This window comes from Diceros bicornis, chromosome 32, assembly GCF_020826845.1.
Source record: "Diceros bicornis minor isolate mBicDic1 chromosome 32, mDicBic1.mat.cur, whole genome shotgun sequence".
NCBI lineage: Eukaryota > Metazoa > Chordata > Mammalia > Perissodactyla > Rhinocerotidae > Diceros > Diceros bicornis.
In genome coordinates, this window is record NC_080771.1 from 36,439,890 (window position 1) to 36,465,074 (window position 25,185).

The window sequence follows — 25,185 nt, forward strand, 5'->3', positions numbered from 1 at the left end:
GTTTCCATTTAATTGGGTACATAAGATTTCTCTTCCTGACTGGTCCACACTACCTTGCACGGCTGCACACTTCTGGTCACCTAATCGTGATACCACGTACATGTCAGGGCTTAGTACTAACTAAAGAAAACAGAGTTTACACACATACAACTTAAAGAATTGTTAACATAATCTGATGATTCAGAGATACAACCTAATAACCAAAGCAGATAATAAACATATAGCCAAATGTTTTAATAGATTGTGCACGTTCTGATAATTTGGAGTACTTCTCTAGTTTTAGAGTAACTCATTGATTGAGATTGTGTGGAATCTGTAGATCAGTTTGGAGAGGATTGCCATCTTAACATATGGAGTCTACTGATCCATGAACATGGTACACCTCTCCACTTAGGGAGGTCTTTAATCTCTCTCAGCAGTGTCTTATTATAATTTTCAGTGTACAGCTCTTATACATATTTTGTTAAATTTATCTCTAAGTACTTCATACTTGTAGATGCTATCATAAATGATATTGTGGGTTTTTTTTTCTGTTTTCTGAGGAAGATTAGCCCTGAGCTAACATCTGTGCCAGTCTTTCTTGTTTTTTGCTTGAGGAAGATTAGCCCTCAGCTAACATCTGTGCCAGTCTTCCTCTACTTTATATGTGGGACACCACCACAACATGACTGACGAGTGGTGTAGGTTTGCACCCAGGATCCAAACTCATGAACCTGGGCCGCCAAAGTAGAACACACTGAACTTAACCCCTATGCCATGGGGCTGGTCCGAATGATACTGTGTTTTAAATTTCAGTTTCCGGTGGTTCATTGGTAGTGTATAAAATACAATAGATTTTTCTATACTGACCTTTATGCTGCATCATTTCTAAATTCGCTTATCTTAGTAGCTTTTCTATAGGATTTTTAAAAAATATATGTGGTTGTATTACTTTTAAATAAAGTTTTACTTCCTATCAAATTTCTATATCTTTTCTTACTTTACTGCACTGGCTAGGATCTCCATTACAATGTATCCTTTTTTACATTTTTACGTTATTTCTGATCTTTGAGTGAAAGCACGCAGTCTTCACCATTAGGTATGATGTTAGCTGTCAGTTTTTTGTGGATGCTTTTTATTGGGTTCAAGAAGTTCCCTTCTATTCTTTATTTCATGAGAGTTTTTATCATGAGCAGGCATTGATCTTCCCGTGCTTTTTATGTATCTACTTGAGATGACCGTATGGTTTTTCTTGGTTTTGTTGCTATAGTGAATTACACTGATTTCGAATGCTAAACTAACCTTGCATTTCCGTTATAATAAGCCTGACTTGATCATAGTGTATTACCCGTTTCATATATTATTGACTGGTGTGCTAATTAGTTAGGGGTTTTTGCGTCTTTGTTCATGGGACATATTAGTCTGTAGGTTTCTTTTTTGACATGTCTCTATCTGTTCTGTTATCAGGATAATGGTAGCCTCAAAAAGTGAGCTGGGCAGCCATCCCTCATCATCTATTTTTTGAAAGTGTTTCTATAGGATTAGTTTTATTTCTTCTTTAAATGTTTGACAGAATTTGCCAGTGAAGCCATCTGGGCCTAAGTTTTAATTATGAATTAAATTTCTTTAATAAATATAGAACTTTAATAAACGTAGAACTTCTTGAGTCAGTGTTGTTTACCTTGAGTCTGTCAAAGGATTTTTCCTTTTCAACTAAATTCTGGAATTTATTAGCATAACACTTGTCATAGTATTTCTCATATTATCTTTTAAATGTCTGTAGGTGCGGGCAGGCGCTCTGCGATTGCACTGAAGAGCAAGGGAACTGCAGGTGACACCCAGGGGCAATGAGCCCTGCAACGAGACACTGAACACTCAGGAGACACCAGTGCCCTGATCTGTGATACTTCCTCAGACTTTCTTTGTTTTTATGACTTTGTGAGGAGGGCTGGTCAGGCGTTTGTAGAATGCACTCAGTTGGGATCTGTCTGATACTTTTCTCGTGGTTAGACTGGGGTTGTGGGATTGGGGAGGAGGACCCCAGAGGTGAAGCACCTTCTCATCCCCTCTTACCAGGGGTGCATGCCGTCACCATGGCTTCTCACTGCTGTGTTGATGTGGGTCACTGGGCTGATGGGTGCCTGCCGGGCTTCTCCATTGCACAGTGCTGTCCTCTCCCACTCCTTCCATCCTGTGCTATTGGAAAGGACGTCTCTAAGCGCAGCCCCCACTTATAGGGTAGGGAGTCACGCTGCAGCTGGTAGGCGGAGCATCTGCTCACATGATTTGTTATTCTTCTGCGTGGGAGATTTGTCCCTTCTTCCCCATGTATTAGTCAGTCATTTGTATCAATGTGGACTCATGCATACTTATTTTATGCTTTGGGTTAGAATCCAATAATACTTTATTTTGTTGCTTAAATTATTCCATCTTTGGCCACTGGGACTCCCTCAGTTGACTCCTGTGGCCCTTTGACCCCTCCCCTGAAACCATTGTGGGTTTTTTGTTTGGTTTGAGTACTTGCTTATTTTCTGGCACCACAAGATGCTCCAGGCTCATCTTGTATGCTCCCTGCGCTAGTCCTCAACTCAGCCATTTCTCCTTTTGTTGGAAACTCGTATTGGAGACCAAGATCAGGGCACTGGTGTCTCCTGAGTGTTCAGTGTCTCGCTGCAGGGCTCATTGCCCCTGGGTGTCACCTGCAGTTCCCTTGCTCTTCAGTGCAATCGCAGAGCGCCTGCCCGCACCTGGGAGTCAGTTCTCCCTGTTTCATTAGTAGTCATTTCTATAGCTCCTTGGAAAGAAGAAGAAAGAATATGCATTCCTAACCAATGTGTTCTTCTGGTTTGGGACTGTTAGTGTGCATTCACAGAATTTAGTTAATGTGCAGGCATGGCTTCTTTGGGTGGGGTGCAGGGGAGAACCTGAGCCTGCAGAGCCTGTCTGCCCCAGAATCTTCTCTCTCAAGCAGCTGGTTTGAAGTTTGCTCCAGTGGGTTTTTCCCATCTCTCTGGTGCAGTTGGTTATTTTGAGGGGGTTGGTTTAATACTATATTTTGCTCATCTCATTAGATATTGGAAAGAAAATTTTAATGCTAATTTATTCTTATCCCTAAGAGTATTTTTTTGGATCCTGGTTTCTATGACTTTTTAATCTTTAACCTGCAAGCCATAGAAATAAACCCTTTACAACAAATTTGAGTAAATGTTTCCTTGAATGCTTTGTGTATTGATTACTGACATGAACTGCTGTGGTCAAGAGCCCTAAACTTGCGTGTTGACGCAGGCGAAGGTGGCCTCTTGCTGATGCTTGAGGTGCCGGCTGGGCGTCTCTGGGCCTCCCGCAGCTCTACCCTGGTGGCTCTCCCCTTCCATCTGTGCTCTGCCATCCCCTAAGGCTTCCAGGTCCTCAGTCTCAATGTTTCCATTCTAATCTAAATACCATCCTTCATTTAAAATATCTTGTGAATAAGCTTTTGACAGTCAAGTTTTACATTGTTACTTTTGCTTTTTGAACTTTCATTCCCATTTCTTTTCCCTCACAAAATTTTATCCAGTCAACCAGGCTGTCACACTCCTTTGCGACAGAAATATGGATAGAAATTGAAGCTGAAAAATTTATTTCCTGTAACCATAAGACCCCAAGGGTTAAAAAAAACTCTTTTGAATTGAGTTCTCATTATAATTGTTAGTATACAGTTGAGCCAAACAACATAAATGTATTACTCGTTTATAACTAGTTCTTAATGATCCAATATTGGGAATGTATTCTTGAGATGGATGGGCTTTAGTTTTAGGTAATTCCTGAATCCGTGGATGGTTATGACATCACTTAAAATGAGGCAGGGTTCAGTATTGGTTCCATTTCTGTTTTTAATTTTTATAGTTTTAAGTTCAGAGAAACTTTATTCCCATAAATCAATATGTGGGAGAGGAAAGAGTTCCTGAGTTCTTCAAGTTCTGTGCCAAAAATCTTCGTGGCCTATCGTCAAAAATTATTTTTGATGATCTGTGAGCTGAAAACTAGGTCCTCCGTCAGTTCTCTTGAAAGCAAAGAGTTGTAAACCAATAACTCACCAAAGAGTTTTCCCGCTGGTCAGTAGAGGCACTCGCTTTCTCTCACCCAGGCCGGCGTCCAGATTGGACCTGGTTTTGCACATCCTGGATGGACAGTGCACCTTAGTATGATTAGAGTGAGGGGTAATTTTGTTTTGTAAGTGAGAAAAGGCTTTGTGAAAGGGAACAAACACGTTTTCTTTGTTCCAGAGGTGCTCTCTCAAGGAGAAGCATTTTTAGGAAATAGTACATTCTGGAAGGTGAGGATCTGGGAGTTGAATTGCTGAGAGCTATCCACATCCAGGAACCCCTTGGAAGTCTTGGGGTACCTTTGGGGCTACATTTATTCCAGCTTGAGGCTGGTTGCCTTAGAACATCATTTCCTTAATCTTCATTAATAAGAATCCTTAGGGGGAAGAGGTATATTTAGTCAAACAGCTCTGCGCAATGGTGGCATGAATAATTTTAGTCTGTTTCCAACAGGACTTCTTGGACCTTCAGTGTGCTAGTGTCCACTGCGATTTCTGGTAGGGGGCGGCTGTCTACTCAGCCAAATCGTCCTTATTTAGTTGCTCGTGGAATGAGAGGGAATGGGAATGGCTGTGTGTGGGGGATCCTGGGGGACACGAGCATTCCACAGAATACGCTTTGGGAAAACACCAAACTCCTACAAACCATTTTGTCTTCTGTTTTGATCTATGAGAAGCATGAAATCGTTAAAGCCTGTATGTGACCACAGTCCAAGTCAGAGGTCACCTGGATTGCTTTTGGTGCCTGACCTGTGGATAGGTCGTCAGAATTTGGTGGGTTACTTTGGTGTCACCAAGGAACAAATAGAATAATTGAAAAAATAATAATACCTTTGAGCAAAATGCACTTTATTTTAGAGAAACACCTTGTGGTCCTACAATTTACTTGGGCATGAAATGGTGCCATTTGTGCCCCCATTTTGGGAGGGGGTGTTTAACAGCCAGGTGGCTGTGACGCTGGGCTAGACTTTCACATGTGCTTTTGGTTACGTGAAGTCTTCTCACGTAAAAGCCATGTTTCCCCTGAGTTTTTGGGAGAGTGAAATCCAAGAATGGCATGCTTTTCAGGTAATATTACTGTGCATTTCAAATGCGCCTTCTTTTCGCACTCCAACCTCCACAACAAAGCAGACTCATAAATTTCCTGTGGCCATAAGTGCTCAGGGCCAGAAGATGAAAGCCTAAAATCTCTCAATGAGGAGGTGCCTTGAGAGAAGCTGTTGGCTGCTGCATATTTAGAGGTTCAGTGCTTCCTGGAGGAAGTTGTGGTCAGGGCTTCATTGTTGGTATAATCATCTTCCTTCACAGCAAACACGCAAGGCCCTTTGGTTGTAGTTCACACACTTTCCCAGCAGAGCCTGGAGGTGATCTGTGATTCTGCCCACAGTCCCTATGTTAGATTCACACTTTCTTTCCGGAGCACTAACATTTTGGAATAATACTGATAAATATAATGGTTATAAAAGCCTAGAATTGTCATGTAGGAATTTGTTGGGATGGAATGAGTGAAAATATCACGCTGTTTTTCATGTAAACATGCTACTTCAGAAACCTTATTAACTGTTCGTAATAACAGCTTGTGACTTCTCGATCTATTCTAAATAAAAATTTAAATATTCCTAACTCAGCTTTCCCGTATTATCCAGTTATGCAAACTGAGAATACCAACAATGAGGAAAGTTAAACTCTGTATTAAAGAAATCCTCATTTCCAGTTTATTTTTGCCCAGTGTAAGTTGTAAATTCCTGTAAATATGATTTCTGCGTGGGGCCACCTCCCCTCCCTTAGGGCAGGCTATTGGGAGTGACTGTGTTGAATTACTCTTTTGTGCTCTTACAATGAATGTTGTTGTTTTAAGGTCTTCTTTCTCTTTGTGATTCTTTTGTTCCCTAGCGTCGTCCCCCAGACTACAGTAATACTCAACAGTGATCGGCAGAACGCCATTGTAGCCAAGATGGACGACCCCTTGAGCAGCAGGGCACCGGATTCCCTGGAAAATATCATTAGCAAGTCAGTAGCCACAACACCAACCCCACCTTTCACTGCCACTGCCACTGTGATGCGTCCCCTCGAGAACAAGTCAGTGTTCCGAGCTGGGCACCATCAGTCATTTCTGTCCTCACATGGGCCGGGGGAACAGGCAGTGCCCACAGTGGCTCAGTGTCGGGGAGGGGTGCCAGGCCCTAGGCCGTGTGCTGACGGCCGGGCCCCATGAGGGTGAGAGGTTAGGGGAGACGCGGCGTGTGGCACGTGTGTGTCCGGTGCTCACGTGTCTCATCGAGAGATTGCTTTGTGTTTTCACAATGGTGATTGGAGCTCTTAGATCCTCTCACTGTTCACTGCTCACTCCCATCTGTCTGTCTGTCTGCACAGCAGCATGTCCGGTCAACACACACCCTCCATGTGTGCTGAGTGATGGCATTTCGAGGTGATGGCTTTTTTCTCACACCTTTCTCTTCTGAGACATGTGGAATGGAACCTCGGTCAGAAATGGGAGTGCATGAAAGGCGTTGTCACCCACCGTCGTGTGACAGTGAAGTCCACCGCACGTGGCCTGCCCAGTGGACTGGCTTTCCCAGTAACATGCCTCGAGGGGGCCGTTGGGCTTTTGTTCTTCTCTGTGTCTTCACGCGGTTCTGTTTGCTTTTTCTCTTAGCTGCTGCAGGTTGTTCCTCCTGCTGCTGTGTCCCGTTTTCTTTGTTGGATAGCCCAGGTCCCTAAGAGCCCGACTGCGGTGCTGAGGGCTGCCGTGTGGGGTGAAGGGACGAAAGATTGTGACCCAGGCCAGGTTTCGAGATGCCCAGAGGCCGAGGCCATCTGTGGGGGGAGAGGAAGCAGGGCTGGCATGCTTCTCGCAGGCCTGGGTGGAGGTCAGCCGTCAGGTTCTAAGTGTTCAGGAGCAAGGTCAGCTTGGACAGGCCTGTGGAATCAAGTCCAGAAAGAGCAGCTCCCTCCTCTGGGCGTGGTCAGGATTTGAATTACGTTTTGGCTTTATACTCAGAGAAGTTTTGGCTCTGTCCCTCTCTCAGTGTGTAGCAGTCTTCGTGAAGGGAAGTTGAAAGGGTCATTACAAAGGCACATGGTAGTCTCCAGATCATCTTTTTTGAGAACTTTTTGGAGCTGGCTCATGTCCTATTTTCTTGGTATCTTATTGCTCCATGTCAGGGTCCCTTGTGGTGGTGAGAATATCCGCTAGGAGGTTCTTGACTGGCTTTTTAAGTCCACTGCAGTGGTTTTTGTCAGTGGGAGTAATTGGGAGTGATAACTGCATTTTCCCCAGCTGAGTCATTTCTAGAAGGTCTGCGGTGCAGAGTGCATGGGTTCAGTGTAAGGCACGCTTTCTCTCACTCAGTCTCTCCTGTGACGTGGCCTGAGAGGGACTTACTCAGATGTCAGCACTCGCAGGGGCACCTCTGTGACAAGAAAGCAGCGTTCAGGCCTGAGGCACAGCGAGCTGAGATTTCACTTCTTGGTGATGTAAACATTTTTTTAAACGTTTTAAATTCCATACAGTCTCTTTCAACCCCAGACTATTTCCTGCTATGAAGTTGCTATTAATCTTGGTAGAAAGAGCTGTGTGGAGGACTTGTGACCCGTTGTTCCATGCAGAGTTAGATTCTCGGACAATGACGGAGGGAAGAGCATTGCAGTGACTCAGGGCTAGTCTCTGTGGGTTGTGTTGCTCTCACAACATGGCTGGTGTTTTTGTTTTGCTCAGTGCGGTTCCTGGGCGTCGGCAGAACACCATTGTGGTGAAGGTACCTGGTCAAGAAGACAGCCACAACGAGGACGGGGAGAGCGGGTCTGAGGCCAGCGACTCCGTCTCCAACTGCGGACAGTCGGGAAGTCAGAACATCGGCAACAACGTCACCCTCATCACCCTAAACTCCGAAGGTGCGCCCGCAAAGCCTTGCCTTTCCTTTGCCCGAACGGCAGGAGGTACAGGCTTTTTTCCGATTTTTAGAAGAGTAATATATATTTATTGTTTTTAAAAAGTGGTAAAATAGAAAAATGATGAAGAAAGTGATAATAATGTAGAAAATTCCACATCTAGAGATCTCTCCAAGTCTTCTGGGCTTTTCCGTTGTAAAAACAAGCACGCTATATGTATGATTTTATAACTTGCCTGTTGCCACTGCAGAGTAGAAACCTTTCCACATTAATACAGATTTACATAATGGTTTCCAGTCACTTTCACTGATTTAATCAAGTTCTGGAGGCTTTCTAATGACAGACAGTTGTGATTTTTATAACTAGTGGTATAGCTAGTAGTCGGCTCTCGGTCTTTGAGGACAGGTCTGTCCACGTCTCTGAGGAGGGCCCAATGCAGACCCTCAGAGGTGACCTCACGTGCAGGTCGGGTTCACGCCGAGAGCCGCGCCTCCTCCTCCTCCGACTGAGATTCAGAGGGCGCCTCGTGGCCGCTAGCCTCCAAGTGAACATATCTCACCCACTCTAGGGTTTCTGCCCTCTTCCTCTCTGGTACCTGGGATCCGTGCGGCCTGCCTGGCGTGCCCTTTACAGGATTCCCACCACCTGGCCCGTTTTGTCATGCCTTTGGGAGTAACACGTGCTTCCTAACAGGACTTCCTGCAGCACGGAGGCAAAAGAGGGCACTCAGACAGATTCAGCATTGTGTTAGCGGAGTTATAAAGCCTGTAATTCGTTTACTAGTAAGAACTTGTGAGGTTTTTCTGCTTCTCCGTCCGAGTCATTGACTTTTCCTAAAAACACAATGTAGATGTTTCTACTGAACAGAGATTTTCCTTTTAGAAAGATTTATCATATCTGAAACATTGAAAACAGTGTTTCTCTCAAAATTTCGTTCACCTCTGACATAAATTGCTAGGATTGGGATGGCAGAGTAAGAGGGAGAGAGAAGAGAATTAGGGGCAACCTTTTTTTTTTCAATTGAGATATAATTTACATACATAACATTGACCCATTTTAAAGCATACATTTCAGTGGTTTTGGTATATTCACACAGTTGTGCAACCATCACCACTGTCTAATTCCAGAATATTTTCATCACCCCAAAAAGAAACCGTATAGCAGTCGCTCCCAATTCTCCCTCCTCCCAGGCCCCGGCAACCAGTAATCTGCTTTCTATCTCTATGGAATTATGTGCTGTGGACATTTCATATAAATAGAATCATGCGGTGTCATCCGTTTGTGGAATGCATCAGTATTCCATTCCTTTTTATGGCTGAATAGTATTCCATTGTAAGGATGAACCACATTTTGTTTATCCATTCCTCTGTTGGTGGACACTTGGGTTGTTTCTACTTTTTGACTGTTATGAATAGTGCTGCTGTCGACATTTGTGTATAGGGTTTGTGTGGCTCTGTCTTTTCATTTTTCTTGGGTTGATGTCTATGAGTGGAGTTTCTGGGTCAGGGCAACTAGGATTATTTTACACATTAAATTTGAGGAAAAGAGGGATGCTACTGATTTCATCCTAATGGATATTGACTGAAAATCACATTCGTAACAACTGCAGAGAAAACTAATTGTTCTTACTCTTTTTCTATGTGGATTTTGGGTAAATACCCACACAGATCTGGCTGCCTACTTTAGGGCTAACATTTGTTTGGTTTAAACTGTATCAGCCAAGGAACATAACATTTGATAATGTTGGGAGAGTCTGGGGTTATCGTACAAACAAAAAGTCATCTTTTTAACTTAGGTTTCTTTCTTTCTTTTTCTTTTTTTTGTGAGGAAGATCAGCCCTGAGCTAACATCCATGCCAGTCCTCCTCTTTTTTTGCTGAGGAAGACTGGCCTTGGGCTAACATCTGTGCCTATCTTCCTCCACTTTATGCGGGACGCTGCCACAACGTGGCCTGACAAGCGGTGCCTCAGTGCACGCCCGGGATCCGAACCCTGGCCGCCAGCAGTAGAGTGCGTGCACTTAACCGCTACGCCACGGGGCCGGCCCCTTAACTTAGGTTTCTTAATGTGATATAATTAATGTGAAATATACTTCAGTGGGGGAAACTGCAGACTGACACCAAAATGAACATACAAAAAGGAATCACATTTTGAGCTTATTAGTAATATTAATATCTGTAAGAAGAAATACAGATTTTTTTTTTGTATTTGAGTCTAAGTTCTTTGGCTGCAAGGTGCTACACTTTGTGTAAAACATTCTTCTTTAGGAAAGGCTTTGAGCAAAGTTTTATAACCACATTTAAAACTGATTGTTCCATCAAATGTGATTTTGACTTGTAATATAGGTTGTTAGGATTGGGACAAATTAGGGAAATTTTTCTGATTTTAAATTTTACTTTATTTTGAAGAAAAGGTTATAATTTAGGACCATTTTATTTTACCATTTCAGTAAGAGAAAACATTTTGTAATAAATCTATTTCACTGACACCGTCCTTGGGAATGTCTGCCCCAGCAGTTTCAATGTTATGAGAAAGTTGGGTCACGCTGCCTTAATTGGCGCAGTGGTTTGTGGAAGATGATACGGAGACAGATGGAGTCGTCTTTAACTGATTGCCGTGTGTGCAAATGTTGGAAAAAGAGCTAATCCCGTAATGTAATGTCTCTTGTATCAGATTTACTATCGACCTGTAGTGGTACCATCTGTTAAACGTTTCTGTGAGATTTATGAATATACTGAGGATTGGATTAGCTGTTTCCCTGCCGCGTCCTCCTCCAAGACTAGAATAACTTGCTCAACGGGAGAGAATGTCAAGTCAGCTAGTTTCTATGAGAGAAGCATTATTAATATGCAGAGTGCTAAAGGGCCATAGGCTCGTCTTCAGATTGAGTCATTTTAGTTCCTGATAAGAGTCCAGAGCTGCAAGTAGACAGATTGTTCTTATCTTCTTATAAAAATATTTATGTCTGTAGTTTTAAAGAGCCAAAGGTTTCAAAATGGTTATTTCTTAAGAATTCCAAATGGTTTGCATGAATTGCCATGCCATTTTCTATCAAATTTAGAGTCACTTTATCACACTGCAAAGGTACCAGATCATTTCATCCCAGTGTTTTAATTAGGGAGTTCCGTCTGTCGCGACACAGACTCTATTTGAATTAGAAAGAAGTGCTAACTGTTGAGAGCAGTGACCAGTAAACTTAGTTCTTAGTTTCTGCTCCTCTCTTTCCTTGGTAGTTTAGTCTGAGTTTACTCCTATCTTTGGTGAGTACCAAAAGGGTGTGGCGTGTAATCGTCCAAAGATTAAGCTGGCTAATTGAGTCAGAGAGACAAGTGAGCTAAAATGGGCCCCAAATGGGCTCTGTTAATTAATGAAGGGATTTAGTTAGATCTTAATAAAGAGTTTTAATTCCTGCTGTTTATACATTTGATAATTCTTATAAAACTTGACTAATCCTACATATAAGATGTTGGGTACTTAATTTTAATGGAGAAGGATTGTACTTCAATTATAATTGAATTATTGTCAGAAATGGGCCTCATGAGTGTTCCAAAGCCCAGTCAGGAAAATGTCTTATCTGATAAATATCTGTGGTGTGCTCAGTGGGGGCGGTGGAATGAAAGCTGGGAGAAGCGGCTCCCTTGTGGGAGGTTGTTAGTCACGGCAGCTGGAAGCTGAGATAGGTTCCCCGGGAGGTGGAGGGTGTCAGGGGCTGTAACGTGAGATTAATACAAACTTCCACGTTCATAAAACATCAGCCATACATTTGTATGGAAGGAAATTTAGCCAAAAACATTTCTTGAGAATTTATTTATAGAATTTATTTTACATAAACTTTTTTTGCATAAATTCTTTATGTGTTAAACATATTTTATTGGCAATCATAAATTGGCTGCTAAGAGGAGGATTACAGGTAGGTTGGTGACCAAAATAAAACCAAGTTAGTAAAGAGGGACTGGTATAAGAATGTCAGTAGGTCTTGGAGCATGACGGTATAGTGAGTGCTGAGGTTATCCTAGATCGGAGAAAGGTGGCTGAGAAGGGTGACGTCACTTCAACATCTCACGCTGTTTCAGAATGGACAGCGTGTGACACTGACTGGGGATACCCTGTCTGTGCCCAGTGGTTCCCACTCCTTTGTGCCAAAGAACCAGGGTACCCTTGGACACTTGCTTTAGTCACTGTTGAGCTCACGACGACATTCAAGCTAAGCATGCAGGAGCTCACATGGAAAGAGGCCCATCTGGCCCTGCCCTGTGGCTCCAGGACTTGACCTCGGGGCCTGAGCCTTGCCCCTCAGTCAGTGGTGTGGTCATAGTGGCGGGGGAAGAACTGACTCCAGTCCGAAAGACCGTTTGTTCCTTCCCCTTTCCTCATGTCATTATCCTGTATGTAACTCAACCCTTGTGAACTGCCAGTTTAAAAACCCCAAATTATCAGTTTGTGTATAGCTTAAAGATGTCACATCACTCCCAGATAAGCTTGGGTGTTTGGCCTACAGGTACAAAGTTAACTGTCTCTACAAGCAGAGAGGTGGGCTGCCAGTTTCTGTGGGTTGGCCGGAGGGGTAGCATGTTATTGACACCCACTGGAGGTGTCACACGTGATTATGGTTCATGATCAGAGTGTAAACGCCTTAATTTATAAGGGCTCAGAAATGGGTGCGAGGTTCCGAGTATCCTGTGTTGTCCCTGCAGAAGGACTGGCCCCCAGGGCGTGTTTTGGGAAGGCTGGTTCAACTCATCGGGGGCTGTTCTCCATGAGCCAGCCGCTCAGTCCCGCCCATCCTGTTTTCACCCCCACCATCCATCCCTGGCCGGTGCCTCTTCCATCGGTCTTAAAAGCGGCAGCCCTTCTTCCTGGGCTCATCCTTTTACTCCAGAAGTTAATGCTGTTTGCTCCAGAGGTTGTCTGGTGTAGGAGAGGGATGTGGTGAAGGTGATGTTTGCACTGGAACATTTGAAGCCTGAGTTGGGAGCAGCGAGGATGAGGGTCGGAGGAGAGGTGTGTGAAGCCTGGGTCCGGAGCAGCTCAAGGATTGATTGAGCACTCGGGCTTTTAAAGCTTGTCAGTGAACTTAAAGCTGGGAAAGGCAGTACAGAGATTGCCATGAATGTGGATTTAATATTGTTTTGGAAATAACTCATCAATACCTCATAATCCTCGTATTAATGCTTGACCCGACACATTTCCTAAAGTAGCTTCTGTGGCTGACCAACCCCTGCAGCCTCTGAAGGCAGGACTGGACAATGGGTCCTGCAGCTTTGGAGCCCAGGGCTCATTTGGGCAAATGCTTACAGCCTCCCAGTGCCTTTTTCTAATTGGTCCTTTTTAAGTTCACAGGAGCACCTGGGCTTCAACTTGGGTGCTGTGATGGTGGGTTAGTTTTCTGTGCTGCTTGACCCTTTACCACCAGCCGAGTGGATTTAACAGCACCACTTATCATCCCACAGCTCTGGAGGGCAGAAGTCTCTGCTCAGGGTCTCACAAGGCCCAAGTCAAGGTGTTGCCGTGCTGGGTCTTTATCTGGGGGCTCTGGGGGATAATCTGCTGCCAGGCTCATTTAGGGTGTTGGCAGAATTTGGTTGTTGGGTTATAGGACTGGCTGAAGTCCTGGTTTTCTTGCTGGCTGTTGGCCCGAGACTGCACTCAGGGTCTTGCCCCGTGGCCCCTACATCTCACAGAGGAGATCTTCTCCTGAGTTACATCTCCATTATCCCCTTCTGCCATCAGTGGAGAAAACGCTTTGCTTTTACAGGACTCACGTGATTAGGTCAGGCTCACCCAGAGAGTCTCCCCCACCTTAAGGTCAACTGATCAGTTGCTTTAATGATATCTGTGGGATCCTTTTGCCACGTGGCATGATCGCAGGGCGGAGGTCATGGGGCTGTCTTACAATTCTGCCCACGACAGGCACCGATGTGCTGGTTGTATTTTTGGCATGTGCTGTGCGTACCTGTCTGGTGTCCTGGATTCCGAATGTGCAGGTAAGACTCTCCTAGAGCAAGTTCTCAGTCTTCGGACCTCTGCCTCCTTTAGGAAACATGAAAGATATGAATGTTTGAGAGTCAGAGTAAATGAAGTATACTGATCTGTGCCTTTTCAGATGACATATGGGTGTCTACGGGATGTCCCGTCCCTTTAACTCGTGCCCCCACCCTCGCCCTGTGATGTTGACTGCTCTCTTGGGGAGGTCCTGGGTTGAGTCAGGCTCCCCTCTCTCCACCCCTTCTGCTCATGGACATGGCGGAGACACTGAGATCTTTTACAGGAGTGTTTCAGAGAAGGGAGAGATCATAATTATGATTCTGATGAGATAATTGATAGCAAAGAAATGTAAAAGCAGAAGAATTGTGCACATAATTTAAATTGCAGCCCACTACTGCCTTCAGAAGTGCAGAAGGATGGGAGGAGGGAGGCTGGGTCAGGATATGAATCGTTGGGTCAAGATACCTGGAGTTGTAATTTAGGTCTTCCTTTCCTCTGTTCAGATGGCTGTTAGCCATCAGGGCGTTGGTGGTGTCCAGTTACAGAGAACTCAGGCTCACGGCCATGCGTAGACTCTACTTCAGGGATGGTTGAATAGTTTTTTCACTTTAAGAAATGTTTGAGCTTCACTGGTAAATCTTTTAATAGATTGTTGATCTAAAACATCCCACTCAAAAAAACAAAGCAAAATGAAGCAAAAATAGCCCATACCAGAAAAACAATTTAAAAGAAAATGGTAGAATGTACCATTTCTAAATTGAAATCTGTGTAATTTGTAGTTTGTAGAATGTCAACCGTATGGATTTCTGAAATTCTCAAATTCTGTTTCACATAATTATGAAATCCCTGATTTTATAGAAAGGACGACCTATTGGGAAGCCACCTGGTTTTCGCAGTTGTCCTCTCGATGTGTGGCCATCACGCGGTTCAGGACATCCACACCTTTCCCTGGTCTTTTCGTCTTTCTGGCCCCCTTCCCATCCCATCCCAGATGTTCATTAAATACCCATGGGTACATGGTAGGGATGAAGATTCTTTTGAAGCATCTATATATGACATCATAGCAGTCTAGCCAGCAGATGGCCAAAGTTGACATGTTGTGACAAATGTAGCTTTATTTTTACCTAAATAGAAATAACCCCCAGGATCCTGGAATACCCCAACGCGTGATTTTTTTATGGGACAGATAATTGTAAGTAGCACAACAATAAATTCGTGTATTACACACAGGATTCTCATTCTCTACCCTGGGTGGAAGAAATCCCTTATTTGCAGTTAGGGTTAATCCACGTCCTGGCCTTGGAAACCCTCTGAGCCATGATGAATGTCTACAGTAATGCAGCATGAGAGGGGTCAGGAATTGACCTGAGACTTCCTGTTTTGTGAATTCTATGTGGATTTATTCTGCATTACCATTCATATTTGGAACCATTTCTTCCATTTTATGCAGTATGTTGCTTTTGAAATTCATAAACAGTTTGGGCAGGCCTTTACAAAAGCCAAATGAAAATTAATTTTTGGTATAGATGGAAAATACAACCTGACACCAGCTCATGACCATGAATCTGTCCTCTGAAAACTTGCCTGGAGATGGTTGAGGCTGACCTTGAGGAACTAGATTGATGTGAAGTTTATTGTGCTGTGGAATTGACATCATGTTCTGAGTCTTTGAACAACCCTGGAGCATTTAGTGAGTCATCAAGTATTGCCTTCTTTTGGTTTGTTTGTTATCCTCTGGGTAGAGACTGAAATACATCATTAGTCACCTCTCATGGCTACAAAGTACTGAATATGTAGAGTCTCAGTAATAGCTACCGGAGACCAGCTGGGACAGGCAGCTCTTAGCGAGGACGTGGGGCATCTGGGAGCAAAGACAGCATGCTCAGAACCCACAAGTGTGGCCAAGCAGCGTGTTCGCGAGAAGTGGGCACTCGCTCCCTTGCCCTTCCCTCCATGAGAGCTGCTGGCACCATGGGACACCATGACTCTGAGATGTTTCACGTGGCTGGTGGGCAGGATACCACAGGCAGAACCACGTTGTCTTTGGAAAGAGCCGAGGCGGCGAGTTCGGCTTGGTTGGAGCAAGATGGCATTTGGGATGGCTGGTAACCAACCTTCTAGACGGTCCAGCCTTGGCACTTGATGAGCTGGTACACAAGATGTATGCAGAGCCGCCGTCCACAGACTCAGGTGTTGCTGTTTGCTTTGGAGGAGTGATGACGCATCTGTGTCGAGTCAGCTCAGCTGCCCAAGTTTTCCCAGCAGAGAGCCCCTGAGTTGCAGTAATGCATGTGAAGTCCTGGCACATGGTAGGTGCTAAGTAAATGTTGTCTTGTCTTTGCCTCATGCCGTCAGCTCTCATCCGAAGAGAGGTTTGTTCAAGCCGAGGCCATAGGCGTGGCAGAGTGACTCAGAACCAAGGCTGACTGGCATTGTTGGAAGGAATGTACCTCCTGATCTCAGGGACCATGTCTGTCTGTCAACAAGTGGGGAAAGGAAGCATAACGCAGGTGGCTGTGTTTCTTCATTTAAACTTGACAGTCACCAGAACGTGGTCATCCTTTTCATCTCGGTGTGTTCTCCCATTCATTTCACTTTCCTGGCACTAAAATAGAACCTCAAAACACGTACTTGTATTCTGAACTGTTGTAATGGTAAGAAAATTCAAGTTACTGCTGAAGGGTTTTCAGAAGTACCAGTTCATTTCATTGAAGATATAAGTGATTGGGGTAGAAAGCAAGTTTATTTTTCTTATAATCTGACTGGTAGTTTTAAAATAAAGCCACTAGAATCTTTCTATTGTGTCAGATGCCAAAACTGACCAATCTATTTTAGTAAAATAAATATACCCTTTCTGAGTTATCAAAAGGCAAATTTCTCAAATATTTATGTGGGCAGGTGTTCTGTCGTGTTTTCTGTTTAAAAGACATGATTTATTGTCACTGGTGAGAAGCTGGGGTCCAGACTGTGTTCTGGCTTCTGAGTTAGAGGTGAGTTAGGGCTGAGTATTTCCAAAGGGAGCAGAGTGGAGTCAGCAGAGGGGGCCAGCATGACCCCGGTGACATCTGAGCGTCTCTGGTGATCCTCTCTTCCTGCTGGGGAGCTTGGAGGCGCTGGGAGTGCTCCTGGGAGTCCTGTGAATGGTGATGGTGGAGCCCTGGTCCTCTCTTCCCACTGGGGTATTCCCATGGCAATGATTTTTCGCTTCCGTGTTGGTCAGAGTTGCTGCAGGCTGTATTTCTTGAATGCCTAGCTCGGACTTCTTGCTTGAGAAATGACCACAACTGCCATTCACAGGGCGTTTAAGTGACGTTAGGAATAAGTAGGTTATAAATAGGTTATAGAATGCCTTCTAAAATTATGAGATGTTTGATTGAAATAAAGTTTCTGGATAATTTCCTATGTTACCAGAGAAATTTAAGCCATTATTTTCTGGAGTGATAAGTTAGGGAAAATAAAGAAAGTTAATTTTTAGGCTAATTTACTTTGTGGGGGGAGCAGTATTCTCTGAAATAATACCTACTTTAGGAGTCTAAATAACATCTCTCATCCTCCAGGAGATTCTGGTAACATTTCTGGAAGTCCATCTGCTTAGCCCTAAGGAAGGGCTTTTGTCTGTAGACGGGTCAGCGGGGAGCAGGGCTGTAGTGGGACATTGAAGCTGATGTCCACTGAGCCCATCCAAGCAGCCTCATGGCTTCTTCCGGGTCACGTTCCTTGTGCCCTACGTTGGACCTGAGAAGGTGGGGCTGCACTTCTGTTCACTTCATGCCCTTTTGACATTATCTTCCACAACATTGTTGGCAGAGTTCAGTCTATGAGTACTGAGTAATTTCTGATTAATCAGTCTCACTGATGATGATTTTTTACATGAAAAAAATCGGGCTTAAATTTCATTTGTAAATATTTTTATTCATTTAACATCATGATTTGCCTTCATAGGAATTAAGTTTAACAGGTAAAGTCACGTTTTCATTCCTTCTTCTTGAATCAATTTGAAAGTATCTGCTTTGACACATTTGTTTCCCGCATCCATGTAAATGGAACGTCACAGTGTCAGCCTGCTGGCATGTTTTCTTGATTGTCGCTGGAACTGTGGGCTCTCCAGTGGATGACATTTGGAAGAAGGATGGCCCTTTCTCTCGCACGTCACTGTTTTAGCAGCAGGGGTGAAGTACAGGGTTTGGACAAGGTAAGGTGCTCCTATCACAGGCCAGCGAGCATCAGAAGCCCCCTTGCTAAGGGGGGCTTGCTAGACTGGGCCCCACCCCGCAGCCTCTGATTCGTGGGGCCGGTGGTGCCCGTGAGACCTCACGTTCCAGACAGCATGACTTTGGTGGAAGAGGATACTTCCCCAAGGTGGGGAATCAAGGAGAAGACGGGGGTGGTGGAGGGCAGCCAGATGGGAAGCTGGGTCTCAGGTTGGAGTAAGTAGGGAAGTTCACGGCGAGTTTACAGAGAACTCGAGCTGTCATCCCTTGACTGCGTGGCTGCCCTGCCAGCATCTCACGCACAGTCTCAGTATCACTTTGATGAGATGTTGACTCACTGTTTGGAAAACAGCATTGAGCTCTGGTCCAGTGTTTACATTGCTTTAAAAATATTATGTAAACATGGGGAGCTTGCTAAGCAGAACTCACATTACTTGTTTTCCTGGGAAAGGCCACAGCTGTCTTGGGCAGTGTTGGTGGTTAAGCTGAGAGCCCTCAGCCCTTGTCCTTGCATGGGCCCATGTGCAGTGTGGATGGCAGTTGGGGAGGCAGGCGTGGCATCGCCCTGTACCCCTGATGGCTCAGGATGCTGCCGCCCCTCCCTGCAGGCTCACGTGGCATCCTCCTGTCCAAAGCTGAAGTGCAGAGATGCTTGGTGTCACCAGATACCACCTTCGGTTTGACCGTATTCACAGTGAAGTCAGCATCAGTGCTTTGAACTGCAAGGGGTTAAAGACCGTAGGTCCTGTCATGACATTTAACACCCACATGCCATGGGTCCTTCTTGGACTGCTATAGCTCCGGAGTGGCCACTCATGTCCTCTGTTGCACCCCACACCCTCATCCATCAGTTCTCAGCACAGATTGTGTCACACCCCTGTTGCTAAGGGGGGCTTGCTAGACTGGACCCCAGTGCTCTCTTGTCTTGTCTCTGCCCCGTGCTCCCCGCTCCAGCCACACTGGCTCCATGCCCTTTCCTGCCCAGGCCTGTGTGAGCTGCTTCCTCTTCTGGAACCTTTACTGTGATTCTCCCAGGGGCAGTCATTCTTACCGTGTCTGCGTGAAGTCCTCTTGCTACTGAGGTGGGCCCTGGCCTCCATCTGGGTGGGCAGCTTTGCCCCTCTGCTGTGTGGCGCCCCCCGTCTGCTACTTCTCTGTGCACTGTACCCTCCCAGCCCTCTGCTCATGACGGAGGCAGGGACTTGGCTCCCATGGCAGCTCCCTGGCTGACTCGGGTTCTCAAATGTCCATCCGATGTACCCGGGAATTTCAGTTTGTCCACTCACACTTGACCTGGAGCAGTGAGGTGGCGATACTGATGAGGTGTGCAGGAAGCCTGGCCAGTCGGTCATTTGCTGGGGAGGCAGCCAGCCACTGAGTGCATTGATGTCTGCTTGCGGAGGCTGCGATTGGAATCTCAGGATTCCAGCATTTCTAGCAAGTTCTCCAGGTGGTTCTTACCTCCCTCAGCAGAGCAAACCTCCACTCCGCAGGGACTGCTGTCTTGAGGTGCTAAATATCTTCAAGGGGTTGAACCTCACAGGCTTGATCTGACTGGAACACGGGATGGTGTGTTTTGACAAGTTTGGCATGAGGGGGCTGAGTTTGTTTCTGGGAGCCTCCCAGTGATGGGGAGAAGCAGAGGGCACCATTCCAGCCCCTCGTCCTCTGTGAGCTCGTGCTGCTCCTTTGGGTCCCTCTGTCTGGGTTGGCTGGGGCTGTCTCTGCATTCCAGGGACTGGGGTGTGAATATTCAGTCTGCTGATTCCAGTAACTGTCTCTAGCTGTGTTTTGAATGACAGATAGCCTCCTGGTCCCAGGAGACTGTCCTGCTCCTGCTCTGGCACCTGCTCTTTCCTCTGCTGCATGCCCTCCTTCCCCTGCCCCCCACCCTTCCTCTCCTCCTCCCGCCTCCTCTTCCCTCCTCCCTTCCTCCCCCTCCCTCCCTCTTCCCCCTCCTCTCTGCTGCTGCTCCCACTCCCTGCCCCTCCCTGCTCCTCCTTCCCCTCCCCTCCTCTTCCCGTCTCCCTCCCCTCCCCTCCTCTTCCCGTCTCCCTCCCCTCCCCTGCCTGTTCCTCTTCCTTCTTCTACTTGCTGCCTGGCTTGCCTGCTGCAGGCAGTGCAGTCCTTCCTCTCTGTTTGGTGGAATTAAGACTGATTCTGGGTTCACTGAGGGTTTTAATCCTGAGCATAGACCCAGTGCTAGCATGGAGTTGCTGAGTAAGTATGTGTAGATAAAATAATAAATGCCCAGAAGTTGGCACCTTTTTGGTATTCTAGCTATGACCTTGAAGTGGCCCCTCTAGAGGTCCCATCACATCCCTGTTTAGGTCTCGTGTCCATTTTGTTTCTCTGTATGTGGGCTCAGTAGAAGAGCAGCTGACCGACGTTCAGATGCAAGTGTCTGAGCCCATGTTCACAGCACCACCTCTTCACTTCTAAACCATCCATGTTTCTGAGAAATGATGCTGCTTACTCATCTCTTACTCTGAGTTCCAAAAGTCAGGTTTGTGATTTGTTTTCTTTCCTTAGCTAAAGCCAGGAGCCCAGCCTCAACTGCCCTGAGCAGCCCTTCCAACTACCGGTCCGCCCCAGTGGCGACGTGGTCTTCTCGATGGGGTTGCCCAGCCTCGCCTGATGTTCATGGAGATCTCATGACTCAGTAACTTGGCTGGGAGAGGCTGCCTGCGAAGGGGTCAGTGTGTGCGAGTTGCTCCCAGGCTAGCCACTTGGCTTTCTGGTCTGCTCCAGGCCTTTGGCAAAGCAAGGCAGGGCTGGCCACCCGTTGTGGGGACCTCTTCTGTGGATGGAGGCCGGAATGTAAATATCAGGACATTTCAAAATAAAGAAATCTTCTCATGAAGAAATTTGCTTCATGAGAAATCTTGAAGCAGTCGTGACCATGACCGTGGCTATGACATGACTTAACAGCCTACAAGCCTGGGAGTCACTCAGCAGAAAGTGGATGTTCCTCTTAGATCCTTGTCACCCTGAGGGAGATTTAACTCTCCCTGGTAACATCCCTGCACCTTCAGCATATTTGCACAGGGGATCTCTCTTGCACTTTAGCTTGCTTCCACGTTAGGGTCAGAAGACATTGTTTGGAAAGCTGCCAAGTTTCCAAGCAGAATCAGTAGTTGTGTTGGTTTGTGATCGTAAATGGAGTTTCCTTCTGCCAAAAATTGAGGCTTTTTTAAGTCAACGTTTGTTTAACAATCACCAAGTCCTTTCACATGCACCTGCTACCCAGGAGGCTGTTACACAGAGAAGGAATCTGGGGTTGAGAGAAGCCAACCCACTTGTACCTCCCAGCGTCCTTCCCATATCCCAGAGGGACTTGCACATTTCACACCCAGGTAGAGAGGTGGGAAGGCCATCTCCCTGTGCATCTCCTCTGGGTGAGAGGGAGAGCTAGCCGCCTTGCTGCCCTCCCTCTTCTGTCTACGTCAGCATCCTGTCTGTCCTGTGATCATCACTGTGGCCTTGCTGAAGGTGGAGAAGTGGGAATCCTTCCCACACATGGATGTTGAGCCCTGGCATTGGCATTTTAGACTACCCTTGAAAAAGCTGGAGTCTGGGGCATGTAGTGATTTTCAGTTTGCAGAGGCAAGGACTGAAATTGCTTGCAGGGAGGCAGGGAGGTCAGTGGCTAATGCGCTGCTCTCCACTCTGCTCTGTCATCTGCTGACCCTGGAGCCTTCATCCCAAAGCTCGCTCTTTGTGGGAAATGGCTGGGAGGTGAGAGATCAGACTGGGCAACTAGACGAGGTAGCTAGCTTAGGTTTGGGGAGACCTGGAAGAAAATCTGAATCTGAAGGTCACTGGGGGTGTGTAGCACCCGTGTGGAGCAGTGCCTGTTTCCAGACGTGTTCAAAGATATCAAGGTCTGCAGGAGTCAGAGGTCAAGTGCAGGCAGAGCATGCAGCCCCTTGGGCACTCAGATCCCAGAGACCCGCAGCGTGCTGGGACCAGGCCCTGCTCCTCCTGCAGACTGCCCCCGCCACCAGATGGAAGACTTGGGCTTTTCATTCTGTTATTAGTAACCTTTGAGATCCTAAAATCATGAACGGTGCATTCCTCAGGGTTTAAGGAAAGCACTTGTGGCAAGGAAGGGGATTTGGCTATGAGGAGAGGAAGGGGTCATGGTGCTCTGAGCAGGAGGTCAGAAGAAGGTGCTCCATGTCCAAGTTCACTGCTGGGAGGGCAAAGGAGGGAAGGAGGGGTGTGAGGTTCACCAAGTGGGACAAGGAGTTCTGAGTGTTTGTGAAAGGACTCAGCTGGGAGGAGAGGAGAGAGCGGGAAGGTTAGCACCCCTTGAGCCCTTGGTCCACGCTGTGCTGGCCAACTCCTCAGCTGTGCAGAACAACAGCTTAACGTCACTTAGATCGTTTGTCTCAGGACGTGCCCAGCTACCAAGTGGCCTCTTCTCAGAGCAGTTCCAAGAGGCAACTTGAGTCACAGAGTCCTCTAAACGCAAGATTGTGCATGGGTTCTCGTTGTCCTAGAGACAGATGAGCTCCATGTGGCCCTCCTGCCACTGATGGCCCCCAGATTCGCCACCGGGACCCGAGGGGGTGTGCTCTGCGAGCGGCCTCCCTCTAATTCCTGATGTTTGTACTCTGAGATGGCTCTCGTTTGCTGCCTTCCAGACGTGGGGCAAAGCTGCACACAGACACAAACTGTAAGTTTTTTAAAGCTCTCTACCTGCTGGAGTTGTAAAGAGAATCTGGTGTTTGAGGCTGGAGCTTGTTTGATGTTGCCCCTTCCAGACACTCGTGCCTGTGTGTGAGGTCCAGGCAGTGTCCTCGGCCGGCGCTGCAGCGCCTCCCAGCCTCCCGTTATCAGACTCGTGAGCGCTGTGGGGAGGGCCGTCAGGGAGCCTGCAGACATACCGAAGGTGCACAGCGCTCTGCGTTCTGCTGGCTCTTACGTGAGTTAACGAGGCAGGCGTTGCCCCTGTGGAAGCCAGTGTCGAAGGCAGAGGAAGAGCATTTACATGTTACAGCATGGTACATTCATTTTTCTGAGATGGATCAAGAGAAACCCAGGCTGCTCTTTTGTGAATGACGTCCTTGTTTCTGTTCATCAGACGTGAGCACTCACACCACTCTCTTTGGTGACCATAGAATTGCCCCAGTGCTCCTGGCCAGCACTTTGGAAGTTGGGGGGCGATTTGCCAACAGCCCCCACGGCATGTCTTTCTTGAGTGTATTTGAGCTGAGCGTCCCCTTTCTCTTTCTCAGAGGACTACCCCAATGGCACCTGGCTGGGGGACGAGAACAACCCCGAGATGCGGGTGCGCTGTGCCATCATACCCTCCGACATGCTCCACATCAGCACCAACTGCCGCACGGCCGAGAAGATGGCGCTGACGCTGCTGGACTACCTCTTCCATCGGGAGGTGCAGGCCGTGTCCAACCTCTCGGGCCAGGGGAAGCATGGCAAAAAGCAGCTCGACCCCCTCACCATCTACGGGATCCGGTGTAAGTGCGGGCCTTCTCGTTCTGCCCACCTCCCCTAGGCCCTGGTCGTAGGAAGGATCTGGCTGGAGGCTAGGCCCTGCGAGGTAGTGTTTTGGGGATGCGTCAAGACCCACACTGTCAGGTTGGAGAGGATGCTGGCGTCAGAACCAGTCACAGAGCAAGGAGAGGGATTTCTGGATTGAGCATTTCCTTTAGTGAGGGTTGCCTGGTGCCTTGCCCATAAGAAAGACGCTGGGGAATGTGGGCCTTCCAGACGCTGGCTTCATCTGTCCTCGGGCCGCTCTGGAGGAGGAGGAGGAGGAGGAGGAGGAGCAGAGCCAGGGCCTTCCCTTTCCTCCACTGACCATGGCCCTCTCCTGGGCTTCCCTGTGGCACGAGCCGGGTGCCACCTGCCTCCTCCCTTTCCAGAGAGAGGGCTGTGTTGATGGGCTGACCGCCCTGATGATCGCCAGATCTCATGTACTGACCTTACTACCCTGTGACCTGACACAGCCAGTTCTCCTCTTTGAAGAGCAGTGTGTGCTCACATAGGTTATCACTGCGTCATCTCGATGACTCTGAGAGGGTGCAGGTGTGTTCACATCCTCTCGTCAGCACCCCTGGCCTGACTCTCACCGTTGGCTCATTCACCCCATGGGGGCTGCCTGACTCCAGAAGGCGTTCGACATGACTTATAATAAAGACATAAAGCAAATAAGAACGTGAGACATGAGACTTCTAACAAAAGGGTTAGGTAGTCATATCTAAGAACCCAGATTCTGGAGAGTCGCTGCAGTTGAGTATGAAATTGAAATCTAATTTAGCAAAATCAGTCACCCTGTGTCCATGATCGCATACTGGGCAAGGGCTGCCGTCCCATTAGGAAAGAGCCTTGTTCTGCACGTGGAACTCTCTCACATCAGTCCATGAATCTTTCTGTTAGGAGTGGTGAGGAATAGAAAGGCTGACTTTTTCAAAAGCTATTATAAAAATGGTGGAAATATTTCTCATAGTGCTATTTATCCGGACCTTTGATTAAAACTGAAGGTTTCATACTGACTGCAGATTTTCCTGACAGTTGCTGAGAAATGAACCCTGGTCCCTGCCTTACACTAGGGTGGCTTGTCATCCTGGTGTCCCTGCTTCTTGGCCACAGGCTTTCTGCCACTCCTGTCTGACCCCCTGAGTTATCAGTCACAGACCCTCAGGATCATTTTGAGTAGCTTCCTGAGAAACAGTATGTGTAACCCGCTGACATCAGCCCCTGTGGTGGGGATAAAGCCATTCACAGAAGAATAGAGTGTTGCAGGGTCAGCTGACTTGTCCGAAGGGCCACAGGGTAGATGTGCTAGGCTTTGCAGGCCATAGGGTCTCTGTTGTAACCACTCAGCTCTGAAAGCAGCCACAGACAAAATGTCAACGGATCGGCGTGGCGGTGTTCCAATAACAAGTTACTTTCAAAAGCAGGCAGCAGGCTGCCGACCGTCTGCCAGCCCCTGCTTTAGAGCATGATGCTGCCCAGGACCCTCCCAGTGCAGTATGTGGGCATGGCATGTAACCTTAGAACACATGGG

At 46.9% G+C, this 25,185-nt stretch overlaps 1 protein-coding gene across 7 annotated transcripts in view; it reads left to right on the top strand.

Moving 5' to 3' along the window:
- The window catches only part of BANP (BTG3 associated nuclear protein), a 128,289-nt gene that overhangs the window by 40,819 nt on the left and 62,285 nt on the right, over positions 1-25,185 (top strand). For 4 of the 7 annotated variants that reach the window (XM_058528443.1, XM_058528445.1, XM_058528441.1 and 1 more), the window contains exons 5-7: positions 5,957-6,073; positions 7,782-7,957; positions 23,393-23,632. In XM_058528443.1, the coding sequence (XP_058384426.1) occupies positions 5,957-6,073; positions 7,782-7,957; positions 23,393-23,632 (533 nt within the window). The remainder of the gene's footprint in view (positions 1-5,956; positions 6,074-7,781; positions 7,958-23,392; positions 23,633-25,185) is intronic. The other 3 variants (XM_058528446.1, XM_058528444.1, XM_058528447.1) reach the window with 2 other exon arrangements.